At 42.9% G+C, this 19,190-nt stretch overlaps 1 protein-coding gene across 3 annotated transcripts in view; it reads left to right on the top strand.

The window, feature by feature from the left end:
• The first annotated feature begins 1,922 nt into the window (after window positions 1-1,922).
• Window positions 1,923-19,190, top strand: part of BTBD8 (BTB domain containing 8) — a 63,235-nt gene continuing 45,967 nt past the window's right edge. For 2 of the 3 annotated variants that reach the window (XM_075833220.1, XM_075833219.1), the window contains exons 1-5: window positions 1,954-2,461; window positions 4,714-4,896; window positions 10,811-11,025; window positions 17,219-17,336; window positions 18,905-18,994. In XM_075833220.1, the coding sequence (XP_075689335.1) occupies window positions 2,349-2,461; window positions 4,714-4,896; window positions 10,811-11,025; window positions 17,219-17,336; window positions 18,905-18,994 (719 nt within the window). In that variant the 5' untranslated portion in view covers window positions 1,954-2,348. Of the gene's footprint in view, window positions 2,462-4,713; window positions 4,897-10,810; window positions 11,026-17,218; window positions 17,337-18,904; window positions 18,995-19,190 lie in introns of all 3 variants that reach the window. The other variant, XM_075833222.1, reaches the window with a different exon arrangement.

The following is a 19,190-nucleotide window of genomic DNA, read 5'->3' as shown; positions in this document are numbered from 1 at the left end:
GGAGTGTGTATGGAGCTATCTACAGGTGGCTGTGTGGCGTTATATACAAGAGGGGGGCTGTGTATGGCACTATCTACATGCAGCTGTGTGTGGCGCTATCTACAGGGCGGCTGTGTGTGGCGCTATCTACAGGCAGCTGTGTATGGCACTATCTACAGGCAGCTGTGTATGGCACTATCTACAGGCAGCTGTGTATGGCACTATCTACAGGCAGCTGAGTGTGGCCTCTTTAATTTATTTTATTCTAATTTGTTGCTATGATAGCTCCCTTATAGAACTATATCGCTTGTAAAAGTACAAATAGGTTTATGCTCGAGCTACATTAAATTGTGAAAAAAAAATTACACCTTATTGATTGGTAGTGCAAGCAAACATGGCGAGGGGGAAGGAGATGTCGGGAAAGAAGTTGGGGGGCCAATCTGATTCTTTGCCCTGGGTGCAAGAGAACCTAGCTACGCCTCTGTAGGGGATACATGTGTTTTGTGGGACAACCCCTTTAATGGCAGAGCAGGGAGATACCTCCCTGCTCTGCCGTAGTGTTCAGTGGCGTCGCTACCGCTGTAGCAGCCTCCGCGCCTCGGGGCCCCCGTAGCAGCTACTATGGCTGCTACAGCGGTAGTTACGCCACTGGTCTCTGTTTTTCCACTGGCAAAATAAAAAACGGCTCCAAAAACGGATCAAGAAGTGACATGCTCCTTTTTACGAGCCGTTTTTTTTTTCTTTTAAAACGGCGGTATAAAAAAAAAAGAAACACACCGTCTGAACGAAACACAGTTTTTCCCATTGAATTCAATGGGCAGATGGTTTTGTAGGCGTATTTTCAGGTGTGTAAGCCAATCATGTATGATACTGTCTGCTGAGACAATGTCTATCCAGCGGTGCAGCTATAGGAGCCTTAGTTTTATAGATATGCTATCTCCGATATGTATGTAAAAAAACAACAACCCAGCCACGCAGCTCCTGTGCACACACCATTGCTACGATCCACTCACCGTGATGTACTAGTACTATTATCATACAGCATGCGTCATTGTGAGGGTATGTGCACACGATGAGAGGCATTTACGTCTGAAAAGACAGACTGTTTTCAGGAGAAAACCGCTGCCTCGTTTCAGACGTAAAAGCTCCTCGTATTATACGAGGCGTCTTTGACGCCCGTAATCTTGAGCTGTGCTTCAATTGAGTTCAATGAAGAACGGCTCAAATTACGTTGCAAAGTGTCCTGCACTTCTTTGCCGAGGCAGTCAATTTACGCGTCGTCGTTTGACAGCTGTCAAACGACGACGCGTAAATGACAGTTCGTCTGCACAGTACGTCGGCAAACCCATTCAAATGAATGGGCAGATGTTTGCTGACGTATTGTAGCCCTATTTTCAGACGTAAAACGAGGCACAATACGCCTCGTTTACGTCTGAAAATAGGTCGTGTGAACCCAGCCTGATAAGTTAGTCAGTTTCTACATGTCTGGTCTAGATCTATATTTTCTAAATTTAGGACAGAATTAATAAATCTCCCAAGTGTCCGGTCATTGAGGCCCAAAAACACCCTGGCAATGAAGAGTTAAAAAAATAAAACAAGAACAAAACCTTGTGTTTACTTTGGACCAGGTAAAAGTGTAAACATTGGGAATGATGAAAAACAGACGGGAAAGCAAGATCAATGTATTTACAATACAATACTAATGTTAGCAGGATGCCAACAGTTTGCTTACAGAAACGCATTAGAAGCGCAAATACCCCCTCAGTCAACATCTGCGGTCCGGTATTTAGCTTTCATGCGGACATACAACTTATCTCTCCAGCACATTGCGGGTTAAGGACAGCCTCTTTCCCGCCTTCCCGGCCATCTGTTCCTATTTGACCAATAGTAATACAGCCTAGGCCAGAGAACCGATACCCATTGGTCTATGATACTGCTTAGAGGCGTGGCTTCCGGGAGTGACGTCATCGAGCCGGGCAGGAATCGTGGTTCGAAAACAAAGTGCAAGGTGCATTTGGTTGTGAGCTCCGCTTCTCCGTGTTCCCTCCGGCACCTCTTGTCTCCGTCCTGCGCCAACCCCGTGCTTCCTGCATGTGTGAAGTGTCGTAGCTGCCGGTCACACGACTGTGTTTCCCTTTGGTGGTTGCCTTGGTAACGGTATTTGGCATAGCGGCCTCCCATTGATGCTGCAAGGTGTTGAGCCTCCCGGGGAAGATAAGTAAATGGCAGCAGGGATAATGGAGAATGTGACAGTAAACGACTTGTGATGGCTCCTACTATGAGGTTATTGGTGGTAGATAACAGATCACTGACTGCTCAACCTATATCCGTCCATAGTCCATGTTAATGCCAACAAGCTACCACCACTGATGATGTCATCTGCTGCCCGCCCAGAATTGAGGGGGTTTTATGCTAAAGATGTGGCAGAGCGGCGCAGGCTGAGAGATCTACTCTGTGATCAGCTCAGTAGAGATCTGCTAAGGTGATGTATGGATCTCTTATCAGTTTTGTTAGCAATAAAGTGCTATATGTGAACAAAATTTGCGGAAAAAATATTCTGTAGGACAAGACTAAGAAAAGGCATGAAATCTACTATTTGCAACTAAATTTGTCATAGCTCCAATGCAGCTAAAATAATAGTGAAGCAACTTTGCAAATAATGTACTACTGTTCTCTGTTTACAGCTCCCATGCAGACCTATTCGTCTCCATGGTGACAGATAACAAACCCTGTGTAGTCTGATCCTGCAATCATTCTCCCTCCCATTCCTCCTCCACATCTGTAACCTACTTGAATGTATGTTAGCAAGAAGTAGAGGACAGATGTTAGTACCATTAGCGTCTGCTGGAGCATATGTTGACCTGCCATCAACATCTACTCAGTAACTACTCTTGTCAGCCCAAAAAAATGTGATCACTGGGTTATGGTTTCCTCCATAAGACAATGATACGAACATTGCCAGGATCCAATTCACAAGAATGTACACTAATCTACAAACATGACTACCGCAGTCAGGATGTGTATATTGATGTGGATGCCAAGGCTGAACAAAATCTTGTTGTCTAGGGGATATGTGATCAGGCTGGCGTGGAGCGTGCTGACAATCGGGTGTCGGTGCAGGTAAGTAACATGTTTGTGCTCATCACAGACCTCACCAGTTCAGGACCATGGGACCAATCCCAGAAGTGCTGTTATTACACACACTTTTTGGGTCTGGGATCATTTCAGTATTCTTTATTTGGTAAGAGCAATGATGAGCACTAGATCCCCGTCTGAGGCTTTGCACGGTTCTAGATTAGGAGAAAAATGCCTCCTAAATTCCCCAGATTCAGCAGCACAGTCCTGCTGTTTGGGGTAATGATGATTTTGTTTAGACAGAAGTGATCTATTTCAGATTGGCACAGAAAGTCACAAGTTATGCCCCTTTTACACTTGCCAATGATCAGGCAAACGAGCGTTCATATGAAACGCTTGTTTCCGATCGTTGCCCTGTGTACACAGGGCAATGATCAGCCGATGAGTGAGAAAACGCTCGTTTATCGGCTGGTAGTATCATTTATTCAGCAGACAATCTTCGGCACATCTCCATGTCTAAACAGGGAGGTGTGCTGACAAATGTACGGAGACGAGCGGTCGCTCGTCCCCATGCATCACTGATCATTGCTCCTTTTAAAAGGGGCAAATGAGCGTCGATCAACGAGCTGTCTCGGCGCTCGTTTTCACGGCCCATATCAGAGGACCTATAGAGACTTCATCCTGGGAGGATTGTGGAAAAGTTAAGTGTTCTGACTGGGGACACAGTTATGGTTCCTGGGGGCACCGTGGCCAACACTGACCGCAACCCACATGTATTTAGACCACTGATGAGGCCCCTTTAAAAAAAGAGCATGAAAAAAGTAGTTAAAGAGGTTATCCCACAAATTACATTTCTTACCTATCCCCATTTTCGGAGATAAACGTCTTATCGTTGAGGGCCCTACCGCTGGGAGCCCCACTGATCACTAGAATGAGGAACCCCAACGCCCTTCGATCCTCCTCACTATGGTCGTGCAGTGAGGAGGATTGGGGAGCTTAGGACTGCCAAAGTAAAGATTGGTAGTGGTCTGCCCTTGGTGGGACAACTCCTTTAACAGGCAGAACTTCTCTTAAAGAAGCACTCCACATTTTTATTTTATTGACCTTTCATTTGTACATTGGTGTTTCAGTGGGGTGCTGTGTGCAGGAAAACTTACCGATCCCTGCATTATGTCGTTTTCGTGTCCGGCGCTGCCCACGTGGTCTTCACTCTGATCTGTCTGTGCTTTTCAGTGAACCGGAACTAAGGCTCTCAATGCACTCCTATGGGAGCCAGAATGAGGAATGCATTCAGAGCCTGAGTTCCGGTTTTCTGAAAAGCACATGGATTCCAGACCAAGTCACAGTGAAGATCACGTGGCCAGCGCCGGACACGAAAACGACGTGATGCAGGGATCGGTAAGTTTTCCAGCACACAGCACCCCACTGAAACCCCAATGTAAAAATGCATTCCAATTGTTTTTTATTAAAGAGTATAATACATACAGCAATTACATTACGACAATTTCCATTGCATATGTATACAGCCAATACATTGATCCAGTGTCTGACAACACTAATGTACAAATTAAGGGGGAAATAAAAGAAAAAAGTGGAGTGCTTCTGTGTTGCTTATTTCTCATACTTTCTCTCAAATCAAAATCTTTTTTTCTTCTCCAGGCTTTTAAATGAAGAAATTCATACAGATACCATTCTTCATGTTGGACAAACAAAATTTAAAGTGCACAAAGCCGTGCTCTGGGCAAGAGCCCCAGAATTCTATGAGTGTGTCACAAAACAGGACACAGGGGACAACTTCACTGTGCAAAATGTGGAGCCGTCTGAAATGCAAGCGTTTCTAAAGTAAGTTCAGTGCTGGCTTTTTAAATTTAACAAAATATAGTGTAAGTTTTTTTTGTTGTTTTTTTTTCTTTATTTTTCTTTTTCTTTACATGTCGTGATTCGGATTGTACATTTTGTGTGGGTTCTGCAACACAATCCACATCAAAGTACAGTATAATGCAGGTGAATGAGATTTTTCCAATTCATCCATTGCAATGTGAAATGGAAATTCCGCGACCTAGTCTGCATCTGCCACTTTTGTCAGATCTGCTGGCCTGTTTGCTGCATGTAAACATGACCTAAGGCTGTGTTCACACTGTATTTGCAGTGTACATCTGTACCGTATTTTCCGGACTATAAGGCGCACCGGATTATAAGGCGCACTTTCTATGAGCGCCTTGTAAGCAATCATGTTTCATATATAAGGCGCACTGGATTATAAGGCGCAGCACATTACCGTTAAATAAACCATTGCTCAGACTGCAAGTCAAAATTTATTACACTTTTTAACAATAACTTGCAACTGGTTCAGCTGTAATTGCAAATCAAAACGTTAAGGGTATGTGCACACACACTAATTACGTCCGTAATTGACGGACGTATTTCGGCCGCAAGTCCCGGACCGAACAGTGCAAGGAGCCGGGCTCCTAGCATCATACTTATGTACGACGCTAGGAGTCCCTGCCTCGCTGCAGGACAACTGTCCCGTACTGTAAACATGATTATACTACGGGACAGTTGTCCTGCAGCAAGGCAGGGACTCCTAGCGTCGTACATAAGTATGATGCTAGGAGCCCGGCTCCTTGCACTGTGTTCGGTCCGGGACTTGCGGCCGAAATACGTCCGTCAATTACGGACGTAATTAGTGTGTGTGCACATACCCTTACCGTACTTTTTCAGTTCATTCCTCCACCAGAAATCCATCAAATCCGTCATCTTCAGTGTCGGAGTTGAACAGTTGGGCGATTTCGGCATCAAGCATGGGGTCCTCCTCTTCATTATCCGAGTCGGTTTCGTTGCTGCTGCTAGGCTCTTCAGTGGTGATTCCAGCCTTCCTGAAAGCTCGGATGACACTGGAGACTGATACATTCTTCCAGGCATCCACGATCCACTGGCACATAGTGGCATAACTCGCACGGCGTTGCCTCCCTGTTTTGGTGAATGTGTGGTCACCTTCTGTCATCCAATGCTCCCATGCAGCTCGCAATTTAACTTTAAATGACCTGTTGATGCTGATATCTAGCGGCTGGAGCTCTTTGGTTAATCCACCAGGGATGACAGCAAGCTCCGAATTAGTTTTCTTCACTTGGGCTTTGACAGTATCGGTCAAGTGGGCGCGCATCGAGTCACAGACCAATAGGGATGGGGATTTGTGAAAAAAGCCACCCGGTCTCTTGACGTAGACCTCCCTCAGCCACTCACTCATCTTCTCCTCATCCATCCAGCCCTTTGGGTTAGCCTTAATGATGACACCAGCAGGAAAATTTTCTTTAGGCAAAGTCTTCCTCTTGAAAATTACCATGGGTGGTAGTTTCTGGCCATTAGCCTGACAAGCGAGAACTACAGTGAAAGATGACTTCTCATTTCCTGTGGTACGTATAGATATCGTACTGGTCCCTGTTTTCTCAACAGTACGGTTTACGGGGATATCGAAAGTGAGGGGAACCTCATCCATGTTAATAATGTGTTCTGGCTGGATATTCTTTTCATTTATCTTGGTTATGCAGTAGGTGCGGAAAATGGCCAGCTTCTCTTCATAATCCTTTGGTAATTGCTGGCACACAGTAGTTCTGGTGCGAATGGAGAGATGACGCCTTTGCATGAAACGAAAGCACCATGAAGGACCTCCTCGAAAGTCCTTGATCTCCATGTCACGTGCTAAAGCAGTGGCTTTGAGTCTAATAGAGACAGTGGAGACGCTTCTACATGCGTTTCTCTGTTCCATAACCCACTGTTCTATTTTGTCCTCCAACTGTGGCCACCTTGCTTTGTTTCCTCGGAAACTCAGTTTGGTCTTCTTTACTTGGCGGAGGTCATCTTCTTGTTTTCTCCACTTACGCACCATGGATTCATTAATGTTGAATTCTCTTGCAGCTGCCCTATTTCCATGCTCTACTGCATAACTTATAGCTTTAAGCTTGAAACCTGCATCATAAGCATGTCTCTTAACAGGAGGCATTTTTTGGGGTAGTGGGTATAGTTAACGCTAAAGCAAAGATATATTGCAAGGATCCTACAGAGCTGTAAGTATCACTCAGTGTGGCTCCTGATTACGGTGGCCGTAATGCTCAATCCATTTATGGATACTGTAAAAACCCAAGTGAAGAATAAATTCATAGGCGCACGGGGGGGAGGAGCATGGTGTGTGCTGTGGTATGCCGCCGCCGACCCCTGCCGCCCACGATAGAGGTAAAGGATCCTGTATGAACCCCTCTCTTTACTGTCGGGTTCATATATAAGGCGCACCGGATTATAAGGCGCACTTTCTATTTCTGAGAAATTCTCAACATTTTATGTGCGCCTTATAGTCCGGAAAATACGGTATATGAGCTGGTAAGTGCTCCCGACGTATACGACTAATGTTTCCATAGCGCCGCATTGACTCGATTTATGCCAAAAGAATGTCATTTTGGCATACGCCAAAGCAATATTTGTTGTCATAATTTTTTTTTTTTTTTAAACTGTATTGAATTACGTTGTTGACTTCATTATTCAATACAGAGGCATCCCGGAAAAAAATGTATACCCCGCAGTTTATTTTTTATTTTTATGTAATGGTAGTCAGTGGTTGATTCAATATAGTTTCATACGTCGAAGGTATACATGCTAGTATTTTATGACGTATTCATCCAAAGTGCACTGCAAACACGTAAATCACCATTTGTTGTAAAACATTTGAGCTCCCACAATTCGCTGTTTTCTGCTGACTGGAAAGCAGCTGAATTCTGATTTACCTCTTCGATAAGAGTGAGGAAAACATCATGTAATTCGGAATTAATAATAGCAGGTTTACTCAAACTTCTCTTAACCCATTGACAATCCTAAACAATATAATAATAGAATTACAAATAATGGCACTGATTACCACTAAACCTGACGTCACCCTTAATCCCCGGGGATATTTGATATTGACCCATAACCAATATGTATGATGTATATCAACGTTAATTCCTTCTTCACCTTAGACTAACAGGAGTACGACAGGAATACGATCTCTAACCCCAGAACCACCCCATGTAAGAGTGTATGATTTCATTTATGTAGAAACCTGCCAAAGTCTGTATAATCAGGGGGCATTTAGCTATCTGCGTTGTGGGCATAAAAGCACTTAAAGCCCCACCTTTTAAAAAGCCTGCATTTGCCCTTGATGTGTATGGGGGCAATCTCAATGTTCTCCAGAGTCTGGTGTTGGGACAAACCAGGACGTTGCGAATATATCCATGGCAAACTGAGCCTGACTTGACTAGTAGTTGCTTATTCCTACTCCCTATACAATAACCATGTACGCTATGCTGATTTTAGTTTGCATGTTTATGGGAGAATCGTTAAGCCCAAATCCGTATGCTTAAGACATTCTAGTTTCTTCTACAAGTTTTATTATCTGTAAAATTATTATTATTATTATTATGGCTACATTTACACGACAGTGAAAAAAATGGCCATTAAAAACTGATCAACTGTCAGTTTTTTCATGGCCATTTTGCATCAGTGTGTCTCTAAATTTTTATCCATTTCCGGTCCATCTGTCCATTTTTAATGGCCTTTTGTCATCGGTTTGCTGTCCATTTTTAAAGGCTGTTAAAAAAAATTCCCACATAGGGCCGGTGCCCGAATAGTACCACAGTGCCCACATAGCCACTGTAGATAGTGCCAGAGCCCACATAGTACCACAGTGCCCATTGTAGATAGTGCCCACATATAAAGTGACATAGTGCCACAGTGCCGATGTAGATAGCGCCGCACCCCCTATAGACAGCTGCTCCACCACCCCCCTGTCTAGATAGCACCACTGTAGCTCCCTGTAGGAGCAGAATCCCTCTGACTGGGGATTAAACTCCAAAACTGAGCCCCTGACGTCTCTATCCATATATGGACAGTGACATCAGGGGCTTCCTCTAAGAGCGGAACCCCCTGCCAGAGCATCAGCATCGCTCTGGCCGGGGATTCTGCTCCAGGAGTACCCCCTGGCATCACTGTCCATATATGGATAGTGATGCCAGCAGCTTCTCCAGGAGGGGACTCCCTGAGTCGGCACGCTCGGGCTGGGGATTCCGCTCCAGGAGTAGCACCTGACGTCACTGTCCATATGTGGACAGTGATGCTAGCGGCTTCTCCAGGATGGTAATGTCTGGCCAGAGCAGGGTCTGGCCGCCAGGGATTCCGTCCCAACACGGAGCTACAATGGTGCTTTCTACAGGGGGGTGCCATCTACGAGGGATGGTTGCTATCTACAGGGGGATGTGCTATCTACAGGGAGAGTCAGAGGGAGCCCAAGACAGGAGTCCCTGGCCAGAGTTCTTGCGATGCTCTGACCGGGGACTCCATAGTCGAAAGCCCAACATCACTGTCCATATATGGACAGTAATGTCAAGGGCTTCCCTGGGCTCAGCGCTCAAAGTAGCGCTGTGTCCTGGGCCAGGATCGGTTTTTAGCGGCAGTTACAAGGATTGATTCCTTAAAAACGGCTGTTAACCCCTTCCCGCCGCAGCCCTTTTTCAGACTTTCACTTTAGTTTTTTCCTCCCCACCTTCCAAAAGCCATAACGTCTTTATTTTTCCGTCGATATAGTCATATAAGGGTTTGATTTCTGCGGGACGAGTTGTAGTTTTTCGTAGCACCATTTATTTTGCCATATAATGTACTAGGAAATGGGGAAAAAATTATTTGTGGGGTAGACAATAAAAAAAAACAGCAATTCCTCCATGGTTTTTTGCGCGCCGTTATTACGGAATTCACTGTGCAATTAAAACAACATGTTAACTTTATTCTGTGGGTCAATACGATTGCGGCGATACCAAATAAATAAATATATATATATATATATATATATATATATATATATATATATAGTCTTTTCTATATTTTACTACTTTTACAAGTAAAAACCGAAGTGTGTAAAAAAAAAAAAATGTATTTTGTGTCGCCAAATTCCAAGAGCCATAACTTTTTTAATTTTCCATCGATTAAGTGGTATGAGGGCTTATTTTTTGCGGGATAAGCTGTAGTTTTTAATAATACCATTTTGGTGTACATGCAACGTTTTGGTCACTTTATTTCATTTTTTTTTTTGTGGGAGATTAGGTGACCAAAAAATATAGATTCTTGCGTTTACAAATTATTTTTTTTCTGGCGTTCACCGTGCGGGTTAAATAATGATATATTGTAATAGTTCAGACTTTTACGGACGTGGCGAAACCAATTATGTTTATTTTATTTATTTTTTTACTATGCTCTAGGGGGAAAAGGTTTTATTTTTTCTAACTTTTTAAAAAAAAAAATTTTTGACATAAAAAAAAAACTTTAACTAATTTTTTACTTTTTTTGTTAGTCCCCCCTAGGGGACTTCAACCAGCTATTGACCGCAGCATTTAACGAGTTAAACGAGCGGGATCGCGCTCGAGTGCGATGCCGCTCGTTACTCTGAAGTGTCGGCTATAACAAACAGCCGACACCGGCATCGTATGAAGCGTGTACACTCCGTGAGCCTGTTCCATACTTCCCCTACCCGACTTTGGAGTATGGATACGTCAAATGTCGGGAAGGGGATAAAAACTGATCCGTTGAGTTCTATGGGAGAAAAAAAAAACAATAATAAAGCAATTCCCAAAAACTTCTGTGTGAGAACTTCATTGTTCTGAAAACGTCCGTCACATGGCCGTTTTTCTCTGTTGTGTGAATGTAGCATAACTGTAATATTGTGATTTTTGTATTTGAGGGTCATATACACCTCTCCCTGGAATGTTAAAGAAAGAGAAGATCACATTCTGCAGATGGTAAAAGATCAGTCTAATTTGAATCCAGAATACGTCCATGATATATGCAGCAATGTGGAGAGTCTGACACTTTCAGGTGTCGAAAATGAGAACATTCCCATGAGTAAGGAATTTGTTGTTCGGAAAATACAGACAGAGGAAAACCACAACTATGATGGTAAGATTGCAACAAGCTGAGCAAGTGATCTGACCTTATCAGAGGCAAGTAAAAGATATACTTAGACTATATTCACATCATGTATTTTGGCCTACGTTTAGAGTATAAGCCAGAAAATCTCTGGATGTATCCATTAAACGAAGGCTGTGATGGATGCCTAACTGTGGCATCTGTCACCCATAGACTATTATGGCATGCATTTAATGTATACGCCGTGAACGTTCATGACCTTTTCGTATATGTGAGGGTATGTGCACACGAGAAGTGGCTTTTACGTCTGAAAAGACAGACTGTTTTCAGGAGAAAACAGCTGCCTCGTTTCAGACGTAAAAGCTCCTCCCCGCATTTTGCGAGGCGTCTTTGATGCCCGTAATCTTGAGCTGCTCTTCATTGACTTCAATGAAGAACGGCTCAAATTACGTTGCAAAGAAGTGTCCTGCACTTCTTTGCCGAGGCAGTCATTTTACGCGTCGTCGTTTGACAGCTGTCAAACGACGACGCGTAAATGACAGGTCGTCGGCACAGTACGTCGGCAAACACATTCAAATGAATGGGCAGATGTTTGCCGACGTATTGTAGCCCTATTTTCAGACGTAAAACGAGGCATAATACGCCTCGTTTACGTCTGAAAATAGGTCGTGTGAACCCAGCCTTAAACTAATACCATTATAGCCTATGGGTAATTGGTGCCACTGTTAGGCATCTGTAACCAATCTGTTATTATAGTATTCATTTAACATATAATTAATCTAAAGCTCATGACAAATAACTTTAATGGATGCCTATGATGTATGCTGTACAGTGGGATATGTCAACCATAGGCTCCCATGTTTAAAAGAAACAAAAACAAAAAAAAATAATGCATGCTGTACAGCAGGGGTCTCAAACTCGGCTGGGTTAATGGGGCGCACATAGAAAAAATGTGACGTTGACGGGCTGCATTACTTTCAAAGTTGATACAATGCAAAATCTTTGTTAGGGTATGTGCACACACACTAATTACGTCCGTAATTGACGGACGTATTTCGGCCGCAAGTCCAGGACCGAACACAGTGCAGGGAGCCGGGCTCCTAGCATCATAGTTATATACGATGCTAGGAGTCCCTGCCTCTCTGCAGGACAACTGTCCCGTACTGTAATCATGTTTTCAGTACGGGACAGCAGTTCCACGGAGTAGCAGGGACTCCTAGCATCGTACATAAGTATGATGCTAGGAGCCCGGCTCCCTGCAGTGTGTTCGGTCCGGTACTTGCGGCCGAAATACGTCCGTCAATTACGGACGTAATTAGTGTGTGTGCACATACCCTTAATCAGTTATTTGAACCACTATAATAATACTACATTACTATAAGGGTATGTTCACACAGAGTTTTTTGCAGGCAGAAAATTCTGCCTGGAAAAATCCGCTCTGGTTTTTTAGAAGTGGTTTTGCACCACAGGCATTTCTTGCTGTGGATTCCGTGGCAAAAAGCCTGTCAAAAAACTCAGTGTGAACAGGGCCTAACAATACCACATTACTATAATACTACATTACATTATTATAACACTACTACATTACTATAATACTACATTACTATAATACTACATTACCATAATATTAATATAATACACATTACTATAACAATACCACATTACTATAATACTACTACATTACTATAATGTAGTATTGTATTGTTATAGTAATGTAGCTCTGCCTGGAACTCCAGCTCTGCTCCTGACATCCCTGTCCATATATGGACAGTAATGTCAGGCGCTTCCTCCAGAGCAGGAGTCCCAGAGCAGAGCGCTAGTATAAGCTCTGCTTTGGGACGTCATGAAGGAGCGTAGGTGCACTCCTCCTTCGACCTGCTCTCTCCTCTACCGAGGGAGCTACGGTGCTCGGCGGGCCGCATGCAGCCCACGAGCCGTGTGTTTGTCACCCCTCCTGTACAGTATATATATATATTTTTTTTGCGAGATCCCATTGTCTACTACGCTATTCCATACCTCAAAATAAAATGTTAACCAACATTTACCAGCTTGACACTCTTTTGGCCTCGTCAGGCTAAGCCTTATGTACACATTTATTGTCTAAGCTTTCCTGGCATACACGATAAAAATAAGGCAAAAAAACGTGATGTGAGCAGAGCTTTACGAGCATGAAGTGAGAACTCCCGTTGCAATTTAGGCATTTGCTTATAGAAAAACCTGTCTAAAGAAAGTAAAACATTAAATTTTTAGTGTACGTTAAAATTATAATTTTTTTAACTTATCTGTGCTGAGCTAGGATCAAATACCAGATGCAATTAAAATTACAGGCCTAAAGTCTAAGCTGCACTTCTGTGGGATTGTGATCGCATTTCCTTCTCTAATTTGTCAGATGAAGCGTAGTCCTAAAGAACTTGCGTGGATTGCGTTTCTCAAATGCATCCATGTTTGCAAATATTCCAGCCAGGTAGGATCTAGGCATTGATGTATTTGGTGCTTTGATTAATACATGGTCTCTCTGACCACCGTGTATTTGATAGATATTAGGAGGGGTCATGTTATCGAATTCTCTCAACACTTATGGCCTGTAAATTCAAGTAACCATACATTATCTTTATGTAAAAGATACTAAAAAGTGTGTGTGTGGGGTCCTCTGGCCATTTTTTATTGATGGCCTAGCCTCCGGATAGGCCGTCTATGTCAGATCAGTGGGGGTGCGACAACTGGGACCCCTGCCAATCAGCTGACTGAATGTGCCGCGGCGTTCACTAGTATTCACGATCGTGCGTCCCCATACAGTAAAACATTGGCCTGTGTAAAGGGCCTTGATCGGCGCTCGTTATCTGCCCGTGTAAGCTGAGCTCTACGCATCAGTTAAAAACATCAGCCAGAAATCAATGCCTTAATGCAGGTGTGAACAGAGCCTTATACTGCTTAGATCTTAATAAATTCCCAAAGGTGCTATGATGGCTGCCGCAGCAAAATGACATTGGTAAATAGTCAATTGTTGTGCATAAAGATGACTCTTAAGACATGATATCAGGGCTGAATAGCTATATTAAGATCTATCATTCTGTTTTTAACTACGACTGTGGTAGAGGCTGTTAGCTGCTACTGCAATCCCCACATTACTCATGGCAACAGATGTCGCTGTGACTTTCTACATACTACTTCTGGAGGGAAGCGGCAGTATAAGGCTGTGCTTACGTCTGAAATAAATGTAAGGAGAGCCTAAGTGAATGGAGTGGGCAGGCACATCTAGTGACGTCACTCACTAGTGCCTGCCCGCCCGCTATAGTGGTGGGAAAACGGAGGCTAGGCAAGTAACAAGTAGTCACGTGGCTCTTACCCAAATTTGATTCTTATGTGCCTATTGCTAGTTATACACTGCCATAGTGGCTAAACTGATAAAATGGAGACCGTGTGGGGAGTTTATTGAGACTGGAGAGTCATATGCCCGTCTTCATAAAGAAAGTTAGAGTAAAATGCGTATAAAAGTGAAAAAATTCCGCCAGTTTCTCTTGTGCTCCATGTAATAGGTCAAAATAGATATGTATCCACGTTCTTCGGTCCTGGGACTATGTTGGTCCTTCTGGTGAGCAGCGTCTTAATGACTTTAGATTCCGTTTTACGAAAAATGCTTTTGTGTAAGCTTGACGCTATATGGTTATTTAGAATTTATTAAAACTGGTGTTACCATTGCATCTGCATCTTGTCATAATGGAGTGTTAATGAATAGTTTAAAAGTGCTCAAGATTGGCACACAGAAGGGGATCCCTTTAGTCTTACTAGGGACAGACTCCGAGAAGGCTTTTGACAGGGTCCGGTGGTCCTTTTATGCTTGCCGCTCTACAAAAATTTGGTTTTCCTGACAAATTTATATCCGCCATTTTCTCTCTCTACACTACACCCAAGGCTAGCTTACGCATAAACGGCACAATCTCAGCTACTTTTGACATAAAAAAAACGGTACGCGACAAGGTTGCCCCCTCTCCCCAGCCTTATTCATCCTCACCTTAGAAACACTTATCCAGAAACTTATACAGACTACTGATATCTCAGGTATACAACTGGGGAACCACACTCACAAAACAGCTGCTTTTGCAGATGACCTTCTGCTCTTGATCGCAAACCCTAAGCAGGCATTTCCCTTGATATTACAAGCTTTTAATTCCTTTGGTTACGTGTCAAATTTCAAAATTAATTACTCCAAGTCGGAAGTTCTTAATGTTTCTGCATCACTGGTGGATATATGTGACATACAACATCTGGCCCCGTTCCAATGGCCACAACATAACATCAAATATCTGGGCGTCAAGCTTACTAAAAAATCCTCACAACTTTGTGCTGCCAATTTCGTCCCCTTACTGAACAAAATTAAAACCCAATTAAACTCCTTGCGGATTCCCTTCCTATCCTGGGTGGGGAGAAAAAAATTATCTGAAGACTTACATTCTCCCTCAAATCTTGTACGTGCTTCAAACTATACCCATTCATTTGCCCAACACTTTCTTTAACTCCATCAAATATCTACTCTCAATATTTCTCTGGAACGCTAGAAAGCCACGACTAGCACACAGACACTTGATTCTCAAATCCCACTCTTGCGGAGTGGGCCTCCCAGACATTTCGACTTCCTATAAGGCTATACACCTTAGCAGGTGGGTTTCCTTGAATAGAATCCGGGACGCGTCCTTCCTCCAGATTTACAAGCTCGACTCTGGTGGCCCTCTCTAAAAACTGGTCTTGCAAACTCCATAAGCCCTATGATTAAAGGTAGCATTTTAGTATCTCAGAAATTTTTCTGCGGCAGTACCCCAATGACAAAAATACTGCCACTTACACCTCTCCACCTACTCCCTATACTCGCAAATTGCACGGCTAACCCTGATGCTTTCTCCAAAAGCATCAGCTACGGTATTATATTTTAGAAATAGAAAAATTCCCGACTTACAATCCCTTTTACCTTAAGATACACACTCGACCCTGCCTTTCTTACACTCCCTGGGTTTCAGAGAAACAAGCAACCTCTTTCTGCAGATGTTCCCGGATATCTCCGAACCCTTCTGGCTGGAGACATATTTGTTATTACCTGCTCTTCCTAAAGGCTTAGTCTCTAAGATATACTCTGGCTTGATTTTAGATGGCTCTCCTGCGAAGCCTAGTTTTCTACTAGCCTGGGAGAAGGAACTAGATGTCACCTTTTATTTTGAAGCATATATTTGGCTTCTCTAGATGTGTTAAAATTCAAGAGAACTCTTTTAAGACCATAACCAGGTGGTACAGAACTCCGGATTTTCTGTACAAAATTAATCTGATCCCATCCAACCAGTGTTGGAGATGTAATTCTGACGTTGGTAAAATATCCCATATCTGGTGGGACTGCCCCTTGATCAAGCCCTTTTTGGATAGAGTGGCTGACACAATTCAGAGAGTTACGAAACAAACCCTCCACCTTGGAGCTCCTCTTATCCTTCCTCTGGGCTCCATCACAAAACTTCTGCCCGAAACGTAATGATTTCAAATGATTACGGTGGCCAAACTACTGATTCCACTCCACTGGAAATCGACCGAACTCCCAACATTCCGTGAGTGGTTAGATAGGATGGACTCCATTTGCAGGATGGAGGAGCTCTTGAGAACTAAGAAAGCATGTTACCTATCTGAAGGTGCGGACACCATGGCTGAATTTCCGTGCCTCTACCCCCTCCCACCGTGAGTTACCCCTCATGATCTTTGGTGGGTGGCTGAAATTGAACACCTTATGACTGCACAGGTTCCCTCCAAATGTGAAGACCCTAACATTACTCCTCTTACTCTCAAACTATGTATGGCATCAGATCTCTCTCATATATCACCTTATTGATTTAAATTTTTCTCATACTGTGACACGGGTACCCTGTATATAGTTACTAATGTTTATACTTTAATGTTTCTCGTCCTGTATTGTCATTCTTGCAAGGAACTTCGGCCTGTGCGCCGTAAGCTTCCTCTCCTGCTCCCCATGTTCTATGTAAGGATGTTCTTTTGTTATATATATTCAATATAACAAAGATTTGGAAAAAAAAATAAAAAATAGCTCAAAATGCATTTATATTTGCTGCAAAAAAACACAAGAAAAAAATGTAATATTTGTTGGGAAATGTTTAGAAAATTATTCATTCATAAATGTGCAGTCACAATGTATAGTATTTGCGTTGTCCTAATACTGGTATTTTTTTATTAGACCTTTCTGGAAGTGAGACATCTTCTGATCTTGGCAAAGATTTGCTGTCGGTTTTCAAACAGTCCCATGCTGCTGATGTAATTATCCAAGTGGAAGAAACGCGCTTTCGTGTGCACAGGTATTCTTGCTTTATTTCCCCCCCAAAATTTTTTAATAATAATATTAGCAGTTTGCATGGAAGGGAAAGATTCGCAATAGAATATAGTATCAAGGAAACTTGAATGGAATACTAATATGAAATAGTCAATATCCATGTTGTAATTAATGAGAGCCTGACATAGTATAGTAGGAGAAGCCTCCTTCCTGGTTCTTACTTCCCATATGCCATTTTTATTTTCCTGCCATTACTAACCCATAATCCAGGGCTATCTTGTATCTCTCTATCCTCCGGTCCCAGGGTACCGCTCTCATTTTTACACTGGCTAGCATCAATCCCCCATGATGGAGTCTAAAGAAAGGTCAATCGGCCAAACGAGTGTTCAGACGAAAGTTATTACATGTGTATGGGCATCGTGTGGTTTCTTTTATGCGTTCCAAATATTTTTCATACATGAGGTTATGTTGTGCTGTGAAAGAAACCACAAAAACACTCCTTGGTAAAAACATAGCTTTGCCTTTTTGGGGTATATTCACACAGTTTTTTGCAGGCAGAATTTGATTTTGATCTGCCTGCACGCTGTTTGCGGCTTTTTTCGCCCGCAGCCATTGAGCAGCGTGGGCAAAAACGCTTTCTCTGCCTCCCATTGATGTCAATGCAAGGTCAGAGACGTAAACGGCTGAAGATAGGGCATGTCACTCCTTTTTCCCCACGAGCCGGTTTTACCGGTCGCGGGTAAAAACTCCTCCGCTTCCCATTGAAATCAATGGGAGGCATTTTTTGGCACGTTTTACGATGCGGTTTCCGCATCAAAAAAACGTGTGAAAAATCTCTGTGTGAACAGGCCCTTAATATGGTTTTCATGTGCCAGAATCCAGCTCCTAACTCAAGCTTTTTGTTATGCTTTATGAAGTGTATTGCAAACTAGCATTTTATATGCCCTATGATTGTAGACTGGATTATGTTTTTGTACGTCGCATTGTATTCCGGCAGGAAAGTTTAGACTACTTATAATGTCCTTCATATCACAGTGTTTTCAGGCAACATTCTGCTCGGTGTCTTTCTCATTTTCCTTTCACTGACCGTGATGTTTAGCTTTTAGACTAAGTTTTATCATGCGGACAGAGTGGAACGGCTTCACCGCATCATCTAACCACTTCTATGCGTTCTGCCTATAAAATCTACTGCTACCCTAAAAGCCTGTTCTGGCTGGAACGCTGGGCTTTGTGTTTGGGGAGAAGATAAAAATGGTAATTAGGACAGTCCCTTTGTGTTTTTACACACCGTGCCTTCGAAAGAAATCACAGATTTGAAGTCGTTTTAAAAAAAACAAGCACCGTATATGTTTAAAGAAGACATTTTTTTTCTCTTTCTGTAAGCTTACAATACAAAGCTACTGTTAAACGTCAGACAACTTGGAGTTCAAAAAGCATTTTAATACATTTGGTGCAGATCTCTCCAACTAAATGTGGCCCAATTATTTCTCTTACAATTTATTTTCATTAGTTGATCGTATCTTCCTATAATGAATACATGAGACGGTCCTTGTGTTTCTTGGCATCCAGTTAATGATCTGCTTGACTTTCCAGGGCTATCCTGTGCGCTAGATCCAGTTACTTTGCTGCTATGTTGAGTGGATGTTGGGCTGAGACCTCTCGAGACCTAATCAAGATCCAAGGGTAATCACATCTTTGCATCTCAAATATTCTTGTTAATTGATTCAGAAAGCGCCATCGCATCCTCCGTGTAATCTTTATTGCTAGTAAAAGTTGTACAACTGTACAGATGGTTTTAAAAGAATTGTATCTAAGGCCCCATTCACATCATGTTTTTGCTTTACGTTTAGTGTGCTCGTTGGAAAAACTCCCGACATGC

This window comes from Rhinoderma darwinii, chromosome 7 (genome assembly GCF_050947455.1).
Source record: "Rhinoderma darwinii isolate aRhiDar2 chromosome 7, aRhiDar2.hap1, whole genome shotgun sequence".
In the NCBI taxonomy this organism is placed as follows: Eukaryota; Metazoa; Chordata; class Amphibia; order Anura; family Rhinodermatidae; genus Rhinoderma; species Rhinoderma darwinii.
This window is presented reverse-complemented; position numbering and strand designations above follow the sequence as displayed.